General features: G+C 41.6%; 1 protein-coding gene across 7 annotated transcripts in view; it reads right to left on the bottom strand.

The window, feature by feature from the left end:
- The window catches only part of SNX10 (sorting nexin 10), an 83,696-nt gene that overhangs the window by 19,240 nt on the left and 43,309 nt on the right, over positions 1-21,147 (bottom strand). For 6 of the 7 annotated variants that reach the window (XM_032286943.1, XM_032286944.1, XM_032286946.1 and 3 more), the window contains exon 2: positions 10,401-10,447. In XM_032286943.1, the coding sequence (XP_032142834.1) occupies positions 10,401-10,424 (24 nt within the window). In that variant the 5' untranslated portion in view covers positions 10,425-10,447. Of the gene's footprint in view, positions 1-54; positions 172-10,400; positions 10,448-21,147 lie in introns of those variants that run through there. The other variant, XM_032286947.1, reaches the window with a different exon arrangement.

The raw sequence follows: 21,147 nt of genomic DNA on the forward strand, positions 1-21,147 counted from the left end.
TGCCTTGGGCATAGTCCCTGCTCACCAGGACCTACCGGGCTGTATTGTAATTACCTGTAGGCCTCCTCTAACAGGCGCTAAGCTCCTGTAGGGCAGCTTAGGCTGTCTTGTAAGACTTGAATGCCTGATACATCCAATGCATTCAATTAGTATCATTTAATGAATAAATAAATGCCTGCAGGAATAAACAAACTGCCTTCAGGGAAAGAAGATCAAACTTCACTTGAAATTAAAACATCATCTACTTGGATTCTCGGGCTCCATGAATTAATGATAAGTTATTTAGCAGTTGGTCTAAAGTTTATCTTAATTTAACAAACCCCTTCCTCTAAGGATGTGCCAATTAACAGCGTAAGGATACAAGAGCAATGTTTAAGATCTGGGAGAACAAACTGTTTTCCAGCACCCTGAAGAACTCCAGAAGCACCTATTTACATAGAAATAATTGAAAAACCTTCTGATAGCTTCAATAACTTAGTCCCCTAAGACTTGTACCAGGCAACAATTTGTTAGCCTAGTTGGAGTTAAAATATGTACTTGAAAGTAATAAAAGTACATTTATTTTAAAATATTCTATAATTCACATGGTTCTCCCCCTCCCCCACTCTGCAATTAGCAGGAATTAGTGAAGTTTCGCCATACTCTCAGCTACAAATAGCACACCCAGGAAGCCAAGGGTCACCTCTAATCTCTTAATTAGACGCATCCCTCACGACACTGCCCGCCATCCTTCAAAGGAATGTTGACAGGCTGTCAGCCACAGAAGACAGCTCCACAGCCCCTTACCTAGAATCATATGGATTTCCTAGGAAAATTGCTTCAGCAGCTGCAGTTAGTCTATTTAATAACCTTATTAAACACTTTAATGACTTCTTGGGCCTAATGACTATATGTAGTATGAAAAAGCCAGGAAGAGTGGAATTAAAAATTTAGACTAACTGTCCCTACTGTACTCCATGTGAAAACAGACTTCTAAAGAAAGACAGACTCCTAGACTCTTTGAAGATCTAATTCCTGTGCTCTCCTATAATAATCACCCTTTGATTTCAATGTACCCTGTTTTTTCCCCATTTCCACACCCCAGGCTTGACCATTATCCACTTCTACCCTGTCCTTTTTTTCTTGGCCCGTACATGAAATGAAACTAATAATAAAAATAACTGTATTGTATTTATACAAGGGCACTTGACATGTGGCAGGCATTGCACTGTTTCACAAATGTTTTCCTTCAATCTTTCCAACAACCCTCAGAGCTCAATATATTCTCATCCTAATTTACAGATTTTAAAAATGAGGCTTTAAAGCTTAAGCAACTGGCCCAAAGTCAAATGACCAGGCTGAGCTAGGCTTCAAACTCAGATCTGCCTTGTCCCAAAGACTGTACTCTCAAACATGTTCTATCTAGTGATTCTTATAGCAATGATAAATATTCGGCAATTTCCAATTTTACTGTAATTGCATTGTTTTGGATGCGGAAGTTTTTTCCGCTTTTATTAGCTAAAATACCAGTTCAAACAACATGCTCTTCTCAAACTCTGTCCTTCTATGTTCTTAAAGCTTCGTATTTCATTTTTGCATCTCTAGCACCAAGCATGGTGCTAGCACATAGTAAGTGCATATTAAATGTTTCAGAATTAACCAACTGGTTACAAGTAAGATTTTTTTTAAAAGGCAGAGGTTCTCTATGCTGAAAATCATAAGATGCTATTGAAAGAAATCAAAGCAGAGACATACTATGTTCATAAATTGGAAGACTCAACATAGTAAAGAGATAAATTCGCCCCGAATTGATCTGTAAGTTTAACACAATTCCTATAAAAAATCTCAGCAAGATTTTTTTTAAAGACACAGATGGGCTTATATTAAAATTTATATAGAAAAGGAAAGGTCTTAGAATAGCCAAAAAATTTCTGAGAAAGAATAAAGTGGGAGGAAGCCTTCTTCCCAATGTTAAGGCTTGGGAAGTAGCAAGACAATGGAGTCCCAGAGAAGGACAGAGTAGATCAACGAAATGCAGAATAGAAAACCCAGAGACAGACCGACACAAATATGCCCACTTGACAAAGGTGCAAAAAAAAAAAAAAACTCAGTGGAGAAGAAAAAGCCTCTCAACAAATGATTATGGAGAAACTGGACATCCACAGGCCAAGAGATGAACCTCAACCTAAAGCCTGCACCTTATACAAAACTCAACACTAAACAAACCACAGATGTAAATGTCAAACATAAAGCATCAGGGAAAACTTTTAGAAAAAAAAATTCAGAGAAAATCTTTCAGCCTAGTACTAGGAGAAGAGTGCTTAGACTTGACCTCAAAAGGGCAATCCACAGAAGGATAATCAATTAAGCTTCACCAAACTAAAAATCTTTGCTCTGCAAAAGACACCATGAATAAGGTAAAAAAAAAAAAAAAAAAAAAAAAAGCACATTACAAATTGGAAGAAATATTTGCAAATAACACATCTCACAAAGGACTTGGATTTAGAATACATTTTTTTTTTTAATAACCTCTTAGACGGATGAGGTGGCTTTCTCTTGTAATCCCAGCACTTTGGGAGGCCAAGGTGGGAGTATCCCTTGAGCTCAGGAGTTCAAGACCAGCCTGGGCAACATGGTGAAACCCCACCTCTATGAAACATTTAAAAATTATTTAAAAATTAGCTGAGTGGGGTGGCTTGCACTTGTAGTCCCAGCTACTCAGGAAGCTGAGGTGGGAGGATTGCTTGATCCTGGTGGGTGGGTGGGAGGTTGCAGTGAGCCGAGATCACGCCACTGCACTCAGCAACAGACAGACCCTGTCTCAAAATAAACTCATTCACTCACTCTAAAAAGTCAATATTTAAAAAACAGAATTTAATTAGAAAACAGGCAAAAGACATGAAGAGACATTTCACCCAAAGAGGGCATACAGATGGCAAAAAAGCATGTGGAAAGATGTTCAATATCATTAAACACCAGGAAAATACAAATTAACCCCACAGTGATATAGCATACATACCTATTACAGTTTCTATGGGGATCCACACTATTTTTTATTTTAGCCATTGTGATAGGTGTGTTTTTAAAATTTTCCATCATAGCCTATCTTGAATCTTTGTAGCACAGTAAAAATGAGTAGGTGTTAACTGTAAAAATATTTACTTAGATTACAGAGATATCACAAAAGACAAAAGCTAATAAAGCAGAATGTCTAGGTGTTAAGTGAATATTAATTTTTCATAGCTTTGATGAGAATTTTCTGTCATAAAAATGTAAACTTGTCTCAGTTTGTTCTTCCTTCTTGGGACATTTTTTTCCTACTTCAAAGTAGTGTTTTACAGGTTCATGCATTTAAACTGGAGACTCATTCATTCATTCATTCACTTAAAATATATTGTGCACCAAAAATGCGCTAGGTACTTTTCTATACAACTAATGATTATAGAATTTATCAATGTCTTAATCACCAGAGTGCTATTCAGGACCCCCATATAACAATCTCACAACTAAAATCTAGCCTATTTCACATGCTATATTCTTTACAAATAACAATAGAAAGGCAGAAGGAATATATCAAATAACGTTCCTTTATTTCCTAAAACAGCTGTAACAAATAACTTAAAAGAAGTAAGACAAGTGATATTACTTGCCACTCTATAGCATGGAGTATGTTTAAATACCATCCTCTGGTGGTACTGAATGATGATTTTTTGAAAAGCTTTTATTACTTCAGGATAAACAACTGTGGATGAGATTTAGTTAGACCTGCCTTTTACATGACTTGTAACAGTTCATGACATTGCAAGTTTCTTTACAAAGTAGTATCCCAAATCAGCAAGAGTTACCTTTTCATATCTCATAACACATTAGGAAAAGTGAAGTTAAAATAAAAATTAAAAAAAAAACCTCGTCTTTTGCAACAAGAAATAATTGGCATCCACAAGGATGCAATCAGCAAAATCTAGAATGTGAAAATCTCTATAAGGCAAACGATGCAATTTCTTCAACAAATAAATTGCAAAAGGGAGAAGAGAGAGAATTAAAGACTTTAAACAATGTTATCAACCAAATGCAATGTGTTGTCCTTATCTGAGTCCTAATTAAATAGATAATTAGAACAACCAGCTATATAATTTTTTTTCAAAATAATCAAGGTAATTTGAACACTGAATATTTGATGATATGAAGCAATTGTTTAATTATTTAACATGAGATAATGTGGTTCATTTTTTAAAAGGTCATTTGTTAGAAATGCATACTGAAATATTTACAGATGAAATTATATAATATCTAGAATTTGTTTCCAAATAATTTACTGTGGTAGCAGGAGGAAATAGGTGGGGTAGGGGTATAGCTTGGCTATGAGTTAATAATGAGTTAGTAAATTGTTGAAGCTGGGTGGTAGGTACATACATGGGTGTTCATTATATTTTCATCTCTACCATTATATTATCATCCCTACCTTGTGTAATTTTTTGTTTTGGGGGTTTAAGAGGCGAGGTCTCACTCTGTTGCATAGGGTGGAATGCAGTGGCTATTCATGATTGCTCACTGTAGCCTCGGACTTCTAGGCTCAAGTGATCCTCCCGCATCGGCCAAATAGCTGGAGTTACAGACATGCACCACCACACCCAGCTTTATGCAATTTTTTAACACAGATGGGAGTATTTATATAGGTATAAATACTATTTTGTTTACTGGTTTATTCACTGTACAATCTTTCAGAAATCTTTTTATGTGAGCATATATACGTCAATGATATTTGTTTTAAAATAAACTTTTTAATTTTAAACAGTTTTAGATATAGAGAAATTATGAAGATGGTACAGAGAGGTCCTATATACCCTACACTCAACTTCCCCTATTATTAACATTTTATATTAGTATGCTGCATTTATCACAATTCATGAATCAATACTGACATTATTATTAACTGAAGTCCATACTTTATTAAGATTTCTTTAGTTTTCACCTAACACCATTGATCCGTTCCATGATCCCACCCAAGATACATTATATTTAGTCATTGTCTTTCCTTGGGCTCCTCTTGTCTGTGACAGTTTCTCAGGTGTTCTTGTTTTTCATGACCTCGACAATTCGAGGAGCCCTGGTATGTATTTTGCAGAATGTCTCTAATTGGGATTTATCTGATGCTTTTCTTATTATTAGATTGGTGTCATAGGTTTTTGGAAGGAAGGCCGCCCATTTCAGAGGGTAAAGTGCCATTTTTATCACTTCAAGGGCACATGCTATCAACGTAGCATCACCATGGTGTTAACAATGATCACCTGGCTGAGGAAGTGTTTGTCAGATTTCTCCACTGTAAAGGTATTCTTTTTTCATTTCTTAACAAATGTGAAGATGAATTTATGTTTACTAATTCTTTCTTTTTTTAAGCCACTTCTAATTTAAACAGAGCTGGTGAAGTGTTTCTTGAAATGTGTTAGAACACTAAGCTGGAAGAATGAGATATTAAACTATAAATTCTATATGATCTCAGTTTTCTAAAAATGACATATACATATATATAGAAAAAGACTAGAAAGAAATATCCCCAAGTTTTATTTTTCCTGTATACTCTTCCAAAATGTTCTGCAGTGAACCATTATTTCAAAATCTGGAAGAAGGGTTAAAAAACAAAAAAAGAAGGAAGATCTTTCTCTGGGACAGGCTCAGAAAAAAATATCAGAGTCTTCACAGTAACTGTAACACAAATGTAGTGCTCAGAATGACAACAGCATTCTCTGAAATCTAGTGTGTATGTGTGAAGACGATATTCCCAGCTACTTTTCTTTGCTTACAGAAGACTGTAAATTGCCTCTTATGGAAACTTAACTATTTTTTCAAATAGGAACACTTAATAACTGAGTATAACAGAGACTGAGAAAAGATGTAGAGAGGCTGGGAGATGAAAAAGGGAGGAAGAAGAAAGGAGGGAGAGGGGAACAACAAATTTAGGTTTTGGGGAGTAGGAAAATATTTGTCTTGTTGCTTCCCATCAAAGTACCCAGCATCGCAGGATCCTAGATATTATTATTTATTTGTTAATGATATTCATCAGTTCCAGCCCAGTCAGTTTCCAGTCCGTTTCCCAATATCAAAAGCATGCTTTCCTAGATAGAGCAAGTCTAAAATATTACCATAGGTCAGCATACCCATATCCTGAACATATTAATATTAACCCTAGGGGCTGCTCATCCAAAATGGCAACATATCCCTCCCTGCCTGCTCTCCCCATAGCACCCCATCTCCTCCCTCAGTGGTGGTGTCCTCATGGTTTGTGCAACTCTCTGGGGCCCACTCCAGCCTGCCCTACTCAGGATATTCCCTGCCAAAGAACTGACAGATGTATCTTCGCTAAGGTGTCAACAACCGGTAGTGCCTAGAAGCTGCTGTTATACCTACTACCTACTATGAAGTATGTGCATTTTGGAAGGGGAAAAGCACTTGTCCTAAAGGGATAAATCTCTAAAAGGAGAATGCAGCCATCATGATCCAGGAGAGCAGGGGAGACATGCACGCATGCGCACATACGTCCAAAAAAGGTTTCAGCCTGCACTTCAGGTCACATCACATGGGGAGGAACAGTTTAGTTATACTAAGTGAGCCCTGGGCCAAGGAAAGAGCACCGTGCCCTTATGGAGGGAGCAGCAGCATAACAGGCGCCCGGGAGAGAGAATGTCCAACTCCATGAAATGGACTGTGTCCAGTCGGAGCAAATGCTCACTCACACGCCCCACAAGATAAGTTCCGGGAAGTTGAGGCAACCATCCTGAGCAGGGCAGAAAAATCAAACAGCTCAGTCTGGACATTCAAATATTAAAAGAACAAAACTGCCTAGCTCCACAAAAGACACTGTCTGAAAAGTGCTTCCTGTCACAGCCACCTGCCTTTCCATTTGGAGTCTGGGTTCTGTCTCATTAAACAGAAGAGTTGATTCAGTTGGGTCCATCTAATTATTCTTATTAAAATATGCAACCATAATATTTTAATTGTAAATTAAAGTTGCACGCATGAATGAATCTGAATTCATTTTAATTTCACAATGGCCCAATGCCAAGGCCTTTTTATGGAGAAGATCCATCAGCTAGGATACTGCTCTCCTGGGAATTCAAACCAATGTGCAAATGGAACATGTTTAACTAACAAGGGAGATTCTCACTCCCTTTTCTCCTCTTTCTAGATTTATTACAGTCATAAAGCTATTTTAACAAGAGCGACTACATTTGATTCCTCACCCCCAAAATGTTAAAAAAAAATTACTAAATGTTAAAGTTAATACTACCAATTAGATAGAACCAAGATGTCACTTCCAGGCTATATGAATCTTGTACAAGGATGGTAAATAAATCTCAATTCACGTGCCAACCTCATGATTAATTAGTAATGTCTGCTGTGGGTGCTGAGAGGAAAGTGCTAAATACTCAGTGTACCCTCAGTCTAGATTCCAAAACAATCAGTCCTACTGCATTTGGTGCTTACATATTCCATTAGGTGGAACCTGAATTACTTTCCCTAAACAACCAGACACTAAGATATTAAAAGGCTTGACCTAAACCTTCTCTATTTCTAACTGGCATTGACGACAGGCTGCTGCTGGGGAGGTGACTAGATAAATATATCTTTTATAGTTAAAGGTTTAGAAAGCTGCTTCTTGACTTCTAGGATAAGGAGAAGTTAGCCAGTCAATACAGCGTGAAGGCTAGGGGAAGGGATTACTCCAGGCAGTGGAAAAAACATGTGTAAAAGCCCATGGGGGTGAGAATGCATGGAACATTCAAGGCTCTAAAATAAGCTCTGAAATGAGGAACAAGAAGTGCACCACAGTGGCAGGTGGGGGGCAAGAGAGAAGTTTGGAGAAAGAAGCAGGTTTGGATCTTGCAGAGTGCTAGAGACCATGTGCAGGTGTTCTGACTTTGTTCTAAGGGCAATGGATTTGAAGCCAGGCGATCATTCTAGCTATACCAAGTGACTGCACACTGTCACACATGGGTGCTGAGAGGGTAACTCCATCACGACTCCTTCGGGAGGATGACCAGAAGCTCCGCCCTTGGACCCCACCTGACTGCCCATGGGTCCAGCTCTTGCTTTGCCTGGTTCTCATTTGCATTCTTTTTCTATAATAAGTAGTATCTGTGAGGATAACAGCTCTGAGTTCTGTTTTTCTTGTGAATTATTAAACTTGAAAGTGGTTCGGGAAAGCCCCAAACTTGCAATTGGTGTTGGAGGCAAGGGCAGTCCTATGGGAACTATGCCCTTAGCCTTGCAGTTTCATTAAGTTCATGGGCGGGTATTTCCCGGAGCAAGCAGCTTGGTCTCAGTATTACTTAGTACAAGATGAAAAAAGCATGCATGGTCTAGGTATTGCGTAAGGTCACCTCTGGGGGTGAAAGTGAGGGGGACTGACTGGAAAGGGGCACAAGGTACCTTCTGGGGAGCTGGAAACATCTATACTTTGATCTCAGTGGTAGTTACACAGGTGTATAAAAATCCATTTAGGCCATGCTCAGTGGCTCATGCATGTAATCCCAGTTATTTGGGAGGCTGAGGCAGGAGGATCACTTGAAGCCAGAAGTTCGAGACCAGTCTAGGCAAAAAAGAGAGACCCTGTCTCTATTAAAACAAACAAACAAACAAATCCATTGAGCTACGTACATAAGATTAGGATACCTTATGCATTTTACTGTACATATTATAGCCCAGTTTTTTTGTTTTTGTGGGTTTTCTTCTGAGACAGATTCTCACTCTGACACCCAGGCTGGAGTGCAGCAGCGTGATCTCAGCTCGCTGCAACCTCCACCTCCCAGGTCCAAGAGATTCTTGTGTCTCAGCCACCCAAGTAGCTGGAACTACGGATGTGTGCTACTACACCTGGCTAATTTTGGTATTTTTAGTAGAGATGGGATTTTCCCATGTTGGCCAGGCTGGTCTCGAACTCCTAGCCTCAAGTAATCCAACCATGTCGGCCTCTCAAAGTGCTGGGATTACAGGCATGAGCCGTAGTGCCCAGTCAATTTTTCTGGTTTTTTGTTTTTGGTTTGAGATAGGGTCTTGCTCTGTCACCCAGGCTGATGTGCAGTGGCGTGATCTTAGCTCACTAGAACCACTGACTCCTGGGCTCAAGCGATCCTCCCACCTCAGCCTCCTGAGTACCTGGGACCACAGGCACACACACAACCATGCCCATCTAGTCTAATTTTTAAAAGCTAAAAAACAAACCAAAACACTGCCTTTGAAAATGGGGGAGCCCAGCCTAGGACTAAGTGTAGTCTGGACTGCTGAGGAGAACCTGAAGCCAAAGATGTGGCTGAAATTAAGGGTGTGAGAGCTAGCAAAGGACTTTCTGGAAAGATTCTCTGAAATAAATTGTTTAGTGCTTTAAATTTGGGCAGGGTGAGCTGGGACCGTGTGACTGTGTGAATGTGTGACTCATGTACACGTGTGTGTGTGTGTGTGTGTATGTGTGTGCGCGCGCACACGCACGCTCCCTAGACAGGCCCCTATGCTGCTTCCTCACTTCATCAGCCTCACCAAGTGATGAAGTGCACTGCACCGCAGCAGGCAGGCCAATGGGTACTGCCAAAGGAGGGACACTCAGTCAAGGCTGGCATGAGGGCTCTCCTACCCTCCTGCCAGTCAGAGAGGGGCTCAGGAGGCTGGCATGGAGACTTGGGAAGCCAGGCTGCAGGCGGAAAGGCAAACCTTGCCTATGTTGTATGAAACCAAGCCCAGGTGACAAAGGGGGCAAACCTGAAACTAATGGCAGAAATTCCCCTAGGCTGCTACCCGAAGGAGAGAGAATTCAGGGATGCCAGGCATGGTGGCTCACGCCTATAATCCCAGCACTTTGGGAGGCCGAGGCAGGTGGATCATGAGGTCAGGAATTCGAGACCAGCCTGGCCAACATGGTGAAACCCCATCTCTACTAAAAAAACAAAAAAATTAGCTGGGTATGGTGGCAAGTGCCTATAGTCTCAGCTACGCAGGAGGCTGAAGTGGGAGAATTGCTTAAACCTGGAAGGCGGAGGTTGCAGTGGGCCGAGGCCACACCACTGCACTCCAGCCTGGGTGACAGAGTGAGACTCTGTCTCAAAAAAAAAGAGAAAAGAAAAGGAAAAAAGAAAAGCAGGAAGGTAGACCGCAGGGAGACTGCTCCAGGAAGGGGTAGGAGGCAAAGCCTGGGAGAATGCTGAGTCACCAGCCGTGGGTGGGAGAGTGCTCCACAGCTGAGTCACTGGAACCCAAAATGAAGGCCATGGAGGCACCAATGGTGGGAGTGGGGGCAGGTGCAGGAGGGTGGGCATTTGTTCTTTCATGAGCCGTCCTCTAGTAATCCATGGGTTTATGGTTCGTGAATGAAGAACTAACCCGTGTGAGTCAAAACATATGGGCTATTTATTTTTGGATTTGTGATGACATACCTCTTTCTGTTGTTCCGGAAACATTTTCAGCACAGGACACGATCAATCTGAAAAATAAGATATCCACACTGGGTGATTTGGAACCTCCAAACTGGAGTGGATACACCACTCATGGCCTCCCACGCGAGTCCCCTGACAGAGCCCACCACTCCATAATCCCTGACATGTGAGCCTCTGCTCCTCCCACGCTGCCCTCTCCTGCTGGCAGGACCAACGTGAACATCAGTCCACACCAGGGGTGAGGAGTCTGGATCCTGGCGAGTCCAAGGCAGCTGGATGATGACAGATCTTCAAACTGCAAGGCTGGCCAGCCAGTCAGGCTGGGGCTGGAGCCCAAGTGAACTGAAGGAAGCTGGAGATGCTGGGGAGCAGGAGCCATGAGCAGGGGGGATGCTGGCGGGCAACGGGAGATGGAGAGGGCTGGAAAAGATGCCCAGAGAGACCCACCACCAGAAGCAGCCCTGACGCTTCTACTGGAATGTCAAATCTTCTGGGACCAGGCCCTTCCTGTGACATTTAAATTACTCAGAGGTCACCTAAGAGATGCTGTGGACCTCAGCGGGGGAAGTCAGGACCTTGACTCTGACCTTCCGAGCAGTACAGCCAGCCTGTTATTTGATTCCAGGCCCTGCATGTCTCTGGGTTGTCAATTGTTCTTTAAACTCACTTGCTACGTAAGCTCATTAGATTTAACACCTGCTCCCTGCCAATAACAAAAAACAAATTTAAATTCCCTGCCTATATCCACACATACGTATTCTTAGAACTGAGGGTGGCTATGACTGCAGGCTTACTATTTGCCTTGACTTTGATAATATTAGTATGTGTCTGAACCCACTTTCCGGATCCATATTATCCCTCACACGTATTCTCAGAGTCTCTATACTCATGTCACTGGCACCATAGGGAACACAGGGAAGCAGGAACACAAGCTCCGCCTCCAGGACCATGTGGAGGTGCAGACAAGAGGCCCCACAGGGCCTCTAGAAGGGGTGAATGAAGTGGACCCACACAGCAGCAGGCAGCTTTCCAAGAGGAAGGGTGTTCCTTTCCCCTGGAGCAGTCACCCACAGAGAGGGAAGCGGACAGCAGAGGATCTCAGTGTTCAAGGGAAAAAAGCAGGACCTCCAGGGGAGTGGAGGGGCAACAACATCCACAGAGCCCGGTGAAAAGTGTGCCCTACGGTCCAGAGAGCATGACCAGGCAGATCAGCTGGGGGACAGGGTTCTCGGAGGGTGTAGTGGGGTGGAATTGTAGCTGCCATAAAGATAAGTCCATGTCCTGATCCACAGAATCTGTGAATGTGACTATATTTGACAAAAGGGTCTTTGGAGATAGAATTAAGGATCTTGAGATAAGATGATCCTGGATGATTGGACTAACCACTAAATCTGATGGCAAGTGGCCATATGAGAGAAAGAGAGGAGACACACAGAGAGAACATTCGAAGACAAAGACAGAAGAGGGGGAGGGATGCAGCCCGAGCCAGAGAGCACCTGTGGCTGGAAGCAGCAAGGCGGGATTCTCCCCCAGGGCCTCTGCAGGGAAGCCAGCTCTGCTGCCACCTGGATTTTGGACTTCCAGCATCCCAAGTTGTAAGAGAATAAATTGCTGCTGTTCTAAATATCAAGTTTGTAGTAATTTATTACCACAGCCATAAGAAGCTAGTACAGAGGGGATGGGTGGAGATGAGGTTGGAAAGAAAGGCTGGGGTTGGAACTGGAGATTCGGTTCAGTCACTCTTCATGGAGCTCCTACTGTGTGCTATGGGCTGACCTGGAAGCAGGACACAGTGGAGGACACAGCTCTTGAGGCCACTTCCTAATTATAAAGTGGAAATGACAGGAAAGGAAAGGATACCGTGTTATAGGTATGGAAGGACATGCAACAGGGATAAACCTGGAGGACACAGGCTAAATGAAATAAGCCAATCACAAAAAGACAGACATCATACAATTCCACTTGTATGAAGTACCAAGAGCAGTCACATTCAGGGGCAAAGGCCAGGCGTGGTGGTGGCTCATGCCTGCAATCCCAGCACTTTGGGAGGCCAAGGCAGGCAGATCACCTGACGTCAGGAGTTTGAGACCAGCCTGGCCAACATGGCAAAACCTCATCTCTACCAAAAACAAAAAATTATCTAGGTGTGGTAGCTCGGCTGTGGTCCCAGGTACTCAGGAGGCTGAGGTAGGAGGATCACTTGAGCCTGGGAGGCAGAAATTGCAGTGGGCTGAGATTGTACTACTGCACTTCAGCTTGGGTGAGAGACACCATATCAAAAAAAAAAAAAAAAAAAAAAAATTCAGAGGCAGAAAGTGGAATGGTGGTTGCCAAATATGGGAGGGAGAGGGGGTGGGGAGCAGCTGAATGGGTACACAGTTTCAGTTGTGCAAGATGAAAAGAGTTTAGGAGATCAACTGCAGGACAATGTGAACATCCTTCATGCCACTCAACTGTACACCTAGAAATGGTACAGATGGTACATTTTAGGTTGTGTGTTTTTTACAATTTAAAACAAAATTTTAAAGAATGGAGGGACTAAGTGGAGGTGGAGGGGATTTACCGAGAAAATGGCACTTCAGCTGAGGCCTAAAGGATGGTGTGAGATAGCCAGGAGAGCAAAAGGAGAAAGGCCCCCTGGGCAGAGGACCTGGGTCGTGCCAAGGGGAGGAGGCTGGGAGGAGGAGCGGCTCAGGTCTGGTCATCATGGGATTCCTGCACCAGAGCCAAGTTAGCCAGTAGGTTCCACCATCTCAGGATCTGGTCGTGCTCCCCACACACATCGCTTGCTCCACGTGCTGAACCTCTGCCCTTATACTTTCACCCTTTCCAGGACCAGCAAACTACCATTCCTTTGCCAGGATTCTGCAGGGAAATCACTTCCCAGGCTCTCTGCCCCATTACACAACTGCGTGCTGTGCAGTCTCCTGGTGCCACTAACCTCGCTTGCATCACGATGTTTAGATGCCCTCTGTCTCTCCCATTTGACGGAATTTCTCCAACAGGGCATAGCAGTGTTTCCTTGTATAATTACACTTCACAACCATCCTCTGAGGATTTGAATATCCCCACTTTACAAATAAGAAAATGGAAGATCAGAGGGGTTAAGTTGCCTGAGGTCACACTATTAAAGAGTGCGAGAGTTCAAGTTCCATTGCAACCAAAGCCAGTCTGCTTCCCTAGGGTGGCCTTCCAATGCCACAGGCTGCCTCCATGACTCTGTAATGTGAACAAATGGTTCAAAGTTGGGGTCTTAATTTTCCCCAAAGGGCTTGAGCTTTTCCCACCCAGGCAGAACTCTGCAGTTCTATCTAATAGGAGTCTGATAATTGGCCACCTTAAGATGCTATGGATCAAGTCAAACTATGAAGTAGGAAACTGGCCCCAGTGGCTCACACCTGTAATTTCAGCACTTAGGGAGGTTGAGGCTGGTGGATCGCTTGAGCCCAGGAGTTCAAGACCAGCCTGGACAACATGGCGAAACCCTGCCTCTACAAAAAATACCAAAATTATCTGGGCATGGTAGCACGTGCCTGTGGTCCCAGCTACTTGGGAGGCTGAGGTGAGAGGACTACTTGAGCACGGGAGGTCGGGGCTTCCGTGAGCCGTGATCACACCACTGCACTCCAGCCTGGGTGACAGTGAGACCCTGTCTCAAAATATAAAAGTAAAACAAAATAAAAAAGAAAGTAGGAAGCTTGGGAAAGTTGAAAGCAGTTTCAATCAGTTTCAACAAGTTGTTCCAAAACATCACTGTGAACTATCATGGTCAACCTTTAATACTGTAAATCTGTACAGTGAAAATTGTGGCAGGCACAGGGAGATAATTTCATTTTCTAAGCTCTAAATACTTCCATATTATCTGAATTTTTCTAGTAATGCAATAATTTTAAACTTTTTAAATTAATAATTATTTTAAATACAGTAAATAGCATAATGCTCTCAATAAATAGTAATTTTAACATAGATTATTTTTACTTCATGTAAAATAAATAGCAAATTATTTGATGCTACCTTTATAACACAAGAGAAAGTATCATTTTGTACTAGAACTTGCAATGGCATTTACTGGTGGGGAGAAGGAAATTCAATGAAAGCACAATTGCATGGTTTGAGATAAAAGGTCAACTGTCTATAATTTAGCAAACCAGGGCTGCCAATCAGAAAGTGCTCCCTGAGGCCAGGCGCAGTGGCTCACGCCTGTAATCCCAGCACTTTTGGAGGCCAAGGTGGCTGGATCACCTGAGGTCAGGAGTTTGAGACCCGCCTGGCCAACATGGTGAAACTCATCTCTACTAAAAATACAAAAATCAGCCAGGCATGGCGGCAGAAGTCTGTAATCCCAGCTACTCAGGAGGCTGAGGCAGGAGAATCACTTGAACTTGGGAGGTGGAGGTTGCAGTGAGCCGAGATCACGCCACTGCACTGCAGCCTGGGCAACAAGAGCAACACTGTGTCTCAAAAAAATAAATTGCTCCCTGACAGAACTATGCCCTTTAGGTGAGTTGGGAAATTTTAGATTTGTATAGATTTCTAAACTCCTCAGACTAGCTTATGTGTCTGACATAATAATGCACATAGAGGGCTGAGCACAGTGGCTATAATCCCAGCACTTTGGGAGCCTGAGGTGGGTGAGGTCAGGAGTTCAAGACCAGCCTGACCAATATGGTGAAACCCCGTCTCTACTAAAAATACAAAAATTAGCCGGGCATGGTGGCACACACCTGTAGTCCCAGCTACTTGGGAGGCTGAGAAAGGAGAATTGCTTGAACCAAGAAGCAGAGGTTGCAGTGAGCCGAGACTGTGCCACTGCACTCTAGCCTAGGGTACAGAGTAAGACTCTGTCTGGAAAAAGAAAAAAAAAAAAAAAAAAAAAAAAAAGATCACACAGAGAATTCTTGTCTCATCAAAAGATTGTTATGCCAAGTATGGATATCTGCCTCCCAGTGACCATCTGCTAGGCTGTCTCCAGAATATTCTCTCTCCCCTCCACCAGTGAAGAACTCCCATCACACCTGGATGGCCACCCATTCTCCTTCTTTCTTACCTTCATTGTAAGAATTATTATTTTTATTTTATTCATTTTTTTTTTAGAGATAGGGTCTCACTGTCACCCAGGCTGGAGTGCAGTGGCACAATTATAGCTCACTGTTGCCTCAGATTACTGGGCTCAAGCGATCTTCCCATCTCAGCCTCCCTAGCAGCTGAGACTACAGGAGCAAGATAACATGCTTGGCTAATTTTTCAAATTTTTATAGAGATAAGATCTCCCTATGTTGCTCAGGCTGGTCTCAAACTCTTGGACTCAAGCCATCCTCCTGCCTTAGCCTCCCAAAGTGCTCAATTACAGGTGTTAAGTCACCACACGCAGCCACTTCAAGAATTATTAAATCTCACAACCAAGCTGGGTGTGGACTGGTTTCCATATTGTTTGAATTTTTCATTTAAAACCAAAAAATCAGCCAGGGATGGTGGTGCACACCAGTAGTCCTAACTACTCAAGAGGCTAAGGCAGGAGGATCCCTTTAGCCCAGAAGGTTAGGCTACAGTGAGCTATATGCACCACTACACTCCAGCATAGACAACAGAGCAAGACTGTGTCTCTAAAATAAACAAATTAAAAATAAATAAAATCTCACAACCATATCAAACAACAGGAATGATTTCTCAAACCTGCTGGTGACATTAGATACGGATACACACAGGAGACAGACACAAGAGTTACCCCCTTCTGGGAAACATGGCAGTTCTGAAGACTCATCTAAGAGATTTGTGTGTCTCTGCACAACCCCACTACCCTGAGAGCATGTTACACAGATCTGCCCAAATCAAAAACTTGAGGAGCAAACTTTCTCTATTTTCCACCTTGGAATGCTTTTTCTATAAAATGCAAAATGTCTATGAAGCAAAAATAAAATTCTATAAAGCAGTGCTTGGCAATCTTTTTCTGTTGAGGGTCAGATAGTAAATGTTTGAGGCTTTGTAGGCTACAGGGTCTCTGTAGCTCCTGCTCACATCTGCAGTGCCTGGTGAAAAAGCACTCACAGGTGCCTAACTGAATGAACATGTTTGGGTTCCAGCTAAACTTTATCTACAAAAACTGGTGGCAGTAGTTTGCAGAGACTCCCGCTACAGAGCAAGTCATACTATGCCTTCAATACTTATATACTATACCTTAATAATACCTTTCTGAGGTCCACAGGTCAAAACATTTGCAATGCTAAGCTTGGTCTATATGCCTATGGGAGATCTTCTCTTTGGCAAGTAAACAACTGACCAAAAGTTTGTGGACTATATACGTGAGGAGTGAGAAAGGATCACATATTTTTTCAAACGATGAAATAAGGAATAACAAGTATGGTTTATACCATTATTTAAAATAAAAATGGCAAAGATTTTTTTCTTTTTTTTAATTATTATTTTTTATTTTTTCTGATGAGACATTTTGCATCAAGGCAAAGACTTTTTCTAAATTTTTAGTTCAGATGCTCCCCGATTCATGAATCACTAATAAAAGCCAATTTGGTTTTTAAACAAAATTTTTCATAACTTTTTTTTTGACAAAATCAAAGTCTCAGAGCCAACTGTTTAAAAAAAAAAAAAAAAGATCAAGCTCAACAACGACAAAGAAAACTACCTTTACCCTAAATGCCTGACTTCACCACTGTGCAACCTGGCATGTAACAAAATTACACTTGAACTCCATAAATTTACACAAATAAAAAATCTGATTAAAAAAAGTGCAAGGCTTGGTACATGCCTGTAATCCCAGCACTTTGGGATTATATGCCGAGGTGGGAAGATCACTTGAGCTCAGAAGTTTGAGACCAGCCTGGGCAGCATGGCAAAATCCTAAAACCCCCTTTGCAAAATTATAACTGAGAAAATTATGACAGTGAAAGAAATCAGATCTAACCAACTCTATCTTGCTTCTAACCATTAAGCTGTCCTTGTTCATTCCTGGGCATAGGCTGAACTAACTTTGGGAAGGAATTCAGTTCATAGTTGGACTCTGAAACAAAATTGGTAACAGTCCTTTCCTGAAAAGACCACCTTCTTTCCTGGGGTCCTGTCTGCCTTTGCAGGACTAACATATTAGCTACAAGATTAGAAATTACAATTTAGGGGTCACGTAGTCTCTGGCTCCAAGAGCCTAAACCTTCCCAAATTGCTCCTGGGGATAACATTGCTATTGTACAACCTAAGATCTGTGCTTTAGATGTTTTGCAGGCCCTTCAACTGCACTTGAAGGATCAGCTGACATCACCTAGACCAGTAATCTGGCTCAGCCAGTTCTGCCATCCCAACAATGAACAGAAGACAAGCAAGAAAACCTCATTTGATCCTGCTATGATTCCATCTCCAACCTGACCAATGAGCACTCCCCACTATCTAAGCTCCTACCTGCCAAATTATCTTTAAAAACTCTGATCCACGAAAGCTCAGGGACACTGATTTGATGATGGCACACGCCTGAAGTCCCAGCCACTCGGGAGGTTGATGTGGGAGGACTGCTTGAGTCAGGGAAGCAGAGGTTGCAGTGAGCCAAGATTATGCCACTGCACTCCAGCCTGGGTGACAGCGTGAGACTATCTCACCCAAAAAAAAAAAAAAGTGCAAAGGAATTGATAGACATTTCTCCAAAGATGACATACAAATGGCCAATAAACATGAAAACATGCTCAACATCACTAATCCACAATGTGAAATCAACTCACACCCATTAGGATAGCTATATTAGGATAGATTCAAGAAACAAGAAACAAAAAAGCATTGGTGAGAATATGGAGAAATCAGAACTTTTCTGTTGGTAGCAATGTAAAATGGTGCAGCTGCTGTGGAAAACAGTATAGTAGTTCCTCAAAAAATTACAAGCATAAATCTACCACATGATCCGGGAATCCCACTTCCAGATATACATCCAAAAGAAATGAAAGCAGACTCTCAAAGAGCTATTTGTGGGTCCACATCCATAGCAGCATTATTCACAATAGCCAAGAGGTGGAAGTAACCTAAGTGTTCATCAGTGAGTGTAATGGATGAGCAAAATATGGTCTCTCCATACAATCGGTACCATTCAACCTTAAAAAGGAAGGAAATTCTGCCACATGCTACAAACGAGGATGAACCTTAAGGACATTATGCTAAATGAAATAATCCAATCATAAAAAGACAAATTCTTTATTATTCCACTTATATGAGGTTTTTAAGGAAATTAAATTCATAGAGACAGAAAGTAGAATAGTGGTTGCCAAGGGCTAGAGAAAGGGGGAAATGGAGCATTTAAGGGGAAAACGGAACATTCTTATTTACTGATATGCTTTCAGTTTTGTGAATGAAAATGATCTAGAGATCTGTTATACAACAACGTGAATATACTTAACACTACTGAAGTGTACATTTAAAAATTGGTAAGATCTATACACTAGTACCATGTGAAAAAAATAATAAAAATGGGTAAGATGGCAAATTTCACGTGTTTCTTATCACAGTTAAAAATAAAAAGTTTTTGAAAGAAGGTCAATAATCTACTTAAATGTTTAATCTTGCTATTGACAGAAGTGCAAATAAAAACAAGTACCATATTTTTTTTCTTTAAAAATAGAAATTTTTATAATGATAATATCCACTGCTGGCAAGGCTCATGAGAAATGGGAACTAAATACTGTTGGTAGGAATGTGAACTATTTCAATATTTCTAAAAGATAATTTGGCCATATATTTCAAAAGCAACAATATAAATTGTTTATGGTCTTTAAGTCAATAATTTGACCTCTGGGAACTCAACCTAAAAAAAAATAGCAGTGCTACATGTGCAAAACATTTGTACAGGAAAGAATGTTCAAAATGCAGTGTTTAAAAAAAAATCAAAGAAAAAAATGGAAACCTAAACGTCCGTAAGCAGAGTAGACAAAATGAATTATGTTCCAGCTGCATAACAGACTACCTTATAACCATTATAAATTGTTATTAAAGAATACTAAATGAACGGGGCTGTTCAAAGTATTGTTGATTTCTGTTGTTATTTTTTGAGACAGTCTCACTCTGTCGCCCAGGCTGGAGTGCAGTGGTGCAATCTCAGCTCACCGCAACCTCCACCTCCCGGGGGTTCAAGGGATTCTCATGCCTCAGTCTCCCAAGTAGGTGGGCCTACAGTCATGCACACCAAGCCCAGCTAATTTTTTTGTATTTCTAGTAGAGACAGGCTTTCACCATGTTGGCCAGGTTAGTCTCCTAACCTCAAGTCATCCCTCCACTTCAGTCTCTCGAAGTGTTGGGATTACAGGTGTGAGCCACGGTCCCAGTTCTTAAGCAGTATTTTTAAGTGAGTTCTTAAAGTACATTTTTTTTTTACTTCTTTATTTTATACCTACAGCTTATACACAACAAAGTTAAAAATTAACAAAGTGGTCATTTCTGAGTGGTCATTTATGACTAATTTTTACTTCCTTCTTTTCTGTATTTCCCCAAAGGATTACAGTGCATTCTTTACTTTTAAAGTTTATTTAAAAAAATGTATGTTTTTTACAAGAAAGTAAAACCTAATGTGCTCAGTTACTTTTATTATTCCCTCCCCCCTAAAAGAAACAAACAGCAACCAAGTTAATTTCACTCTTTTTCATTTCCTCCCACAATGTTCAGCTATTTTTCTATTTAAATAAAAAAATCACTGACTCCTTACTTTCAGCTCTTAAGAATATTCCATCTGCAAGGTTATTTTAAATTCAATGTTTAGTTCTGTGCCAAGTTTTCCTGTATCTGCTCTCAATACTACCTATGCCCTTGGTTCTGCACTGAAGTGCCAGGGCCCTCCCAGATTTGCTGGGGAAGAGCCTGCCAAGGTCCTGCTCCTGGGGCAGTTCTACAGGTACCCAGCTCTCATGATCCTCCCCAGACACAGGAGGGAGGACCAGGGATGGATGTCTGACTCCAGAGAAGCCAGTCCACAGGCTAGAGAGTGCCTAAGGCAGAGCCTGGCACAAAAAGAAGAAAGGGCTGGGAATGGCTCCCTCCTGGTACTTGGACTAGGAAATATCACTACCTTTGGTGGTGCTTTGAGAATGGAGGCTGGAAAGTGATAAAAGAGAAACTGTAGAGATAATGACATCACAGCTGGGGTTCTGAGGGACCAGAGGTTATTGTGTTATACTCGCATAACACAAGTAAATACGAGCCATGATGTAGATAACAGATACTAAAGACCACAGAAATTGGCTACCGGACAAGCTGAATAATAGGAGCCGGCTTCTGCTGCTGGAGTCTGCAGGGCTGCCCGGGGCCACTTCCCAGGAGCTTCAGTGTCCAGCATCTCTGAGGTTCCCTATGCAGTGTCCTTACCATAAGCACCCCTTTACTCGAGGTGGCTTGAAGGTGACCACAGTTTGGACAATCAAAATAACTCAAACAAAAAGAAAAAGAAATTACAGCTGCACCAAAATGTGAAAGCTGGGCTGAAGGCAGGCGACCATATACTTTTGGGGAGGGCCTGCAGAGCGAGCAGGCCCATCTGCAAACCAGGCCCAAATTGTCTCCCTCAGTCCCAGATTAGAACTAGAAAAGGCAAACCAAGATGGAAAAATAAGCAGAACTCCAATATTCAGTTAAAGTTAGAAACACAAATAAAATTGCATTTAAATTTTTCCACCATTCATCACAAAAGAAAAAAATAAAGAGAATATGACAACACATCTTTTTTTAAAGTTTTTTAGCAGTCTAAAAAAATACTGGTTCACAGGACATAAATCAA

Source organism: Sapajus apella, unplaced genomic scaffold (assembly GCF_009761245.1).
Source record: "Sapajus apella isolate SASKATOON/1434 unplaced genomic scaffold, GSC_monkey_1.0 scaffold19, whole genome shotgun sequence".
In the NCBI taxonomy this organism is placed as follows: domain Eukaryota; kingdom Metazoa; phylum Chordata; class Mammalia; order Primates; family Cebidae; genus Sapajus; species Sapajus apella.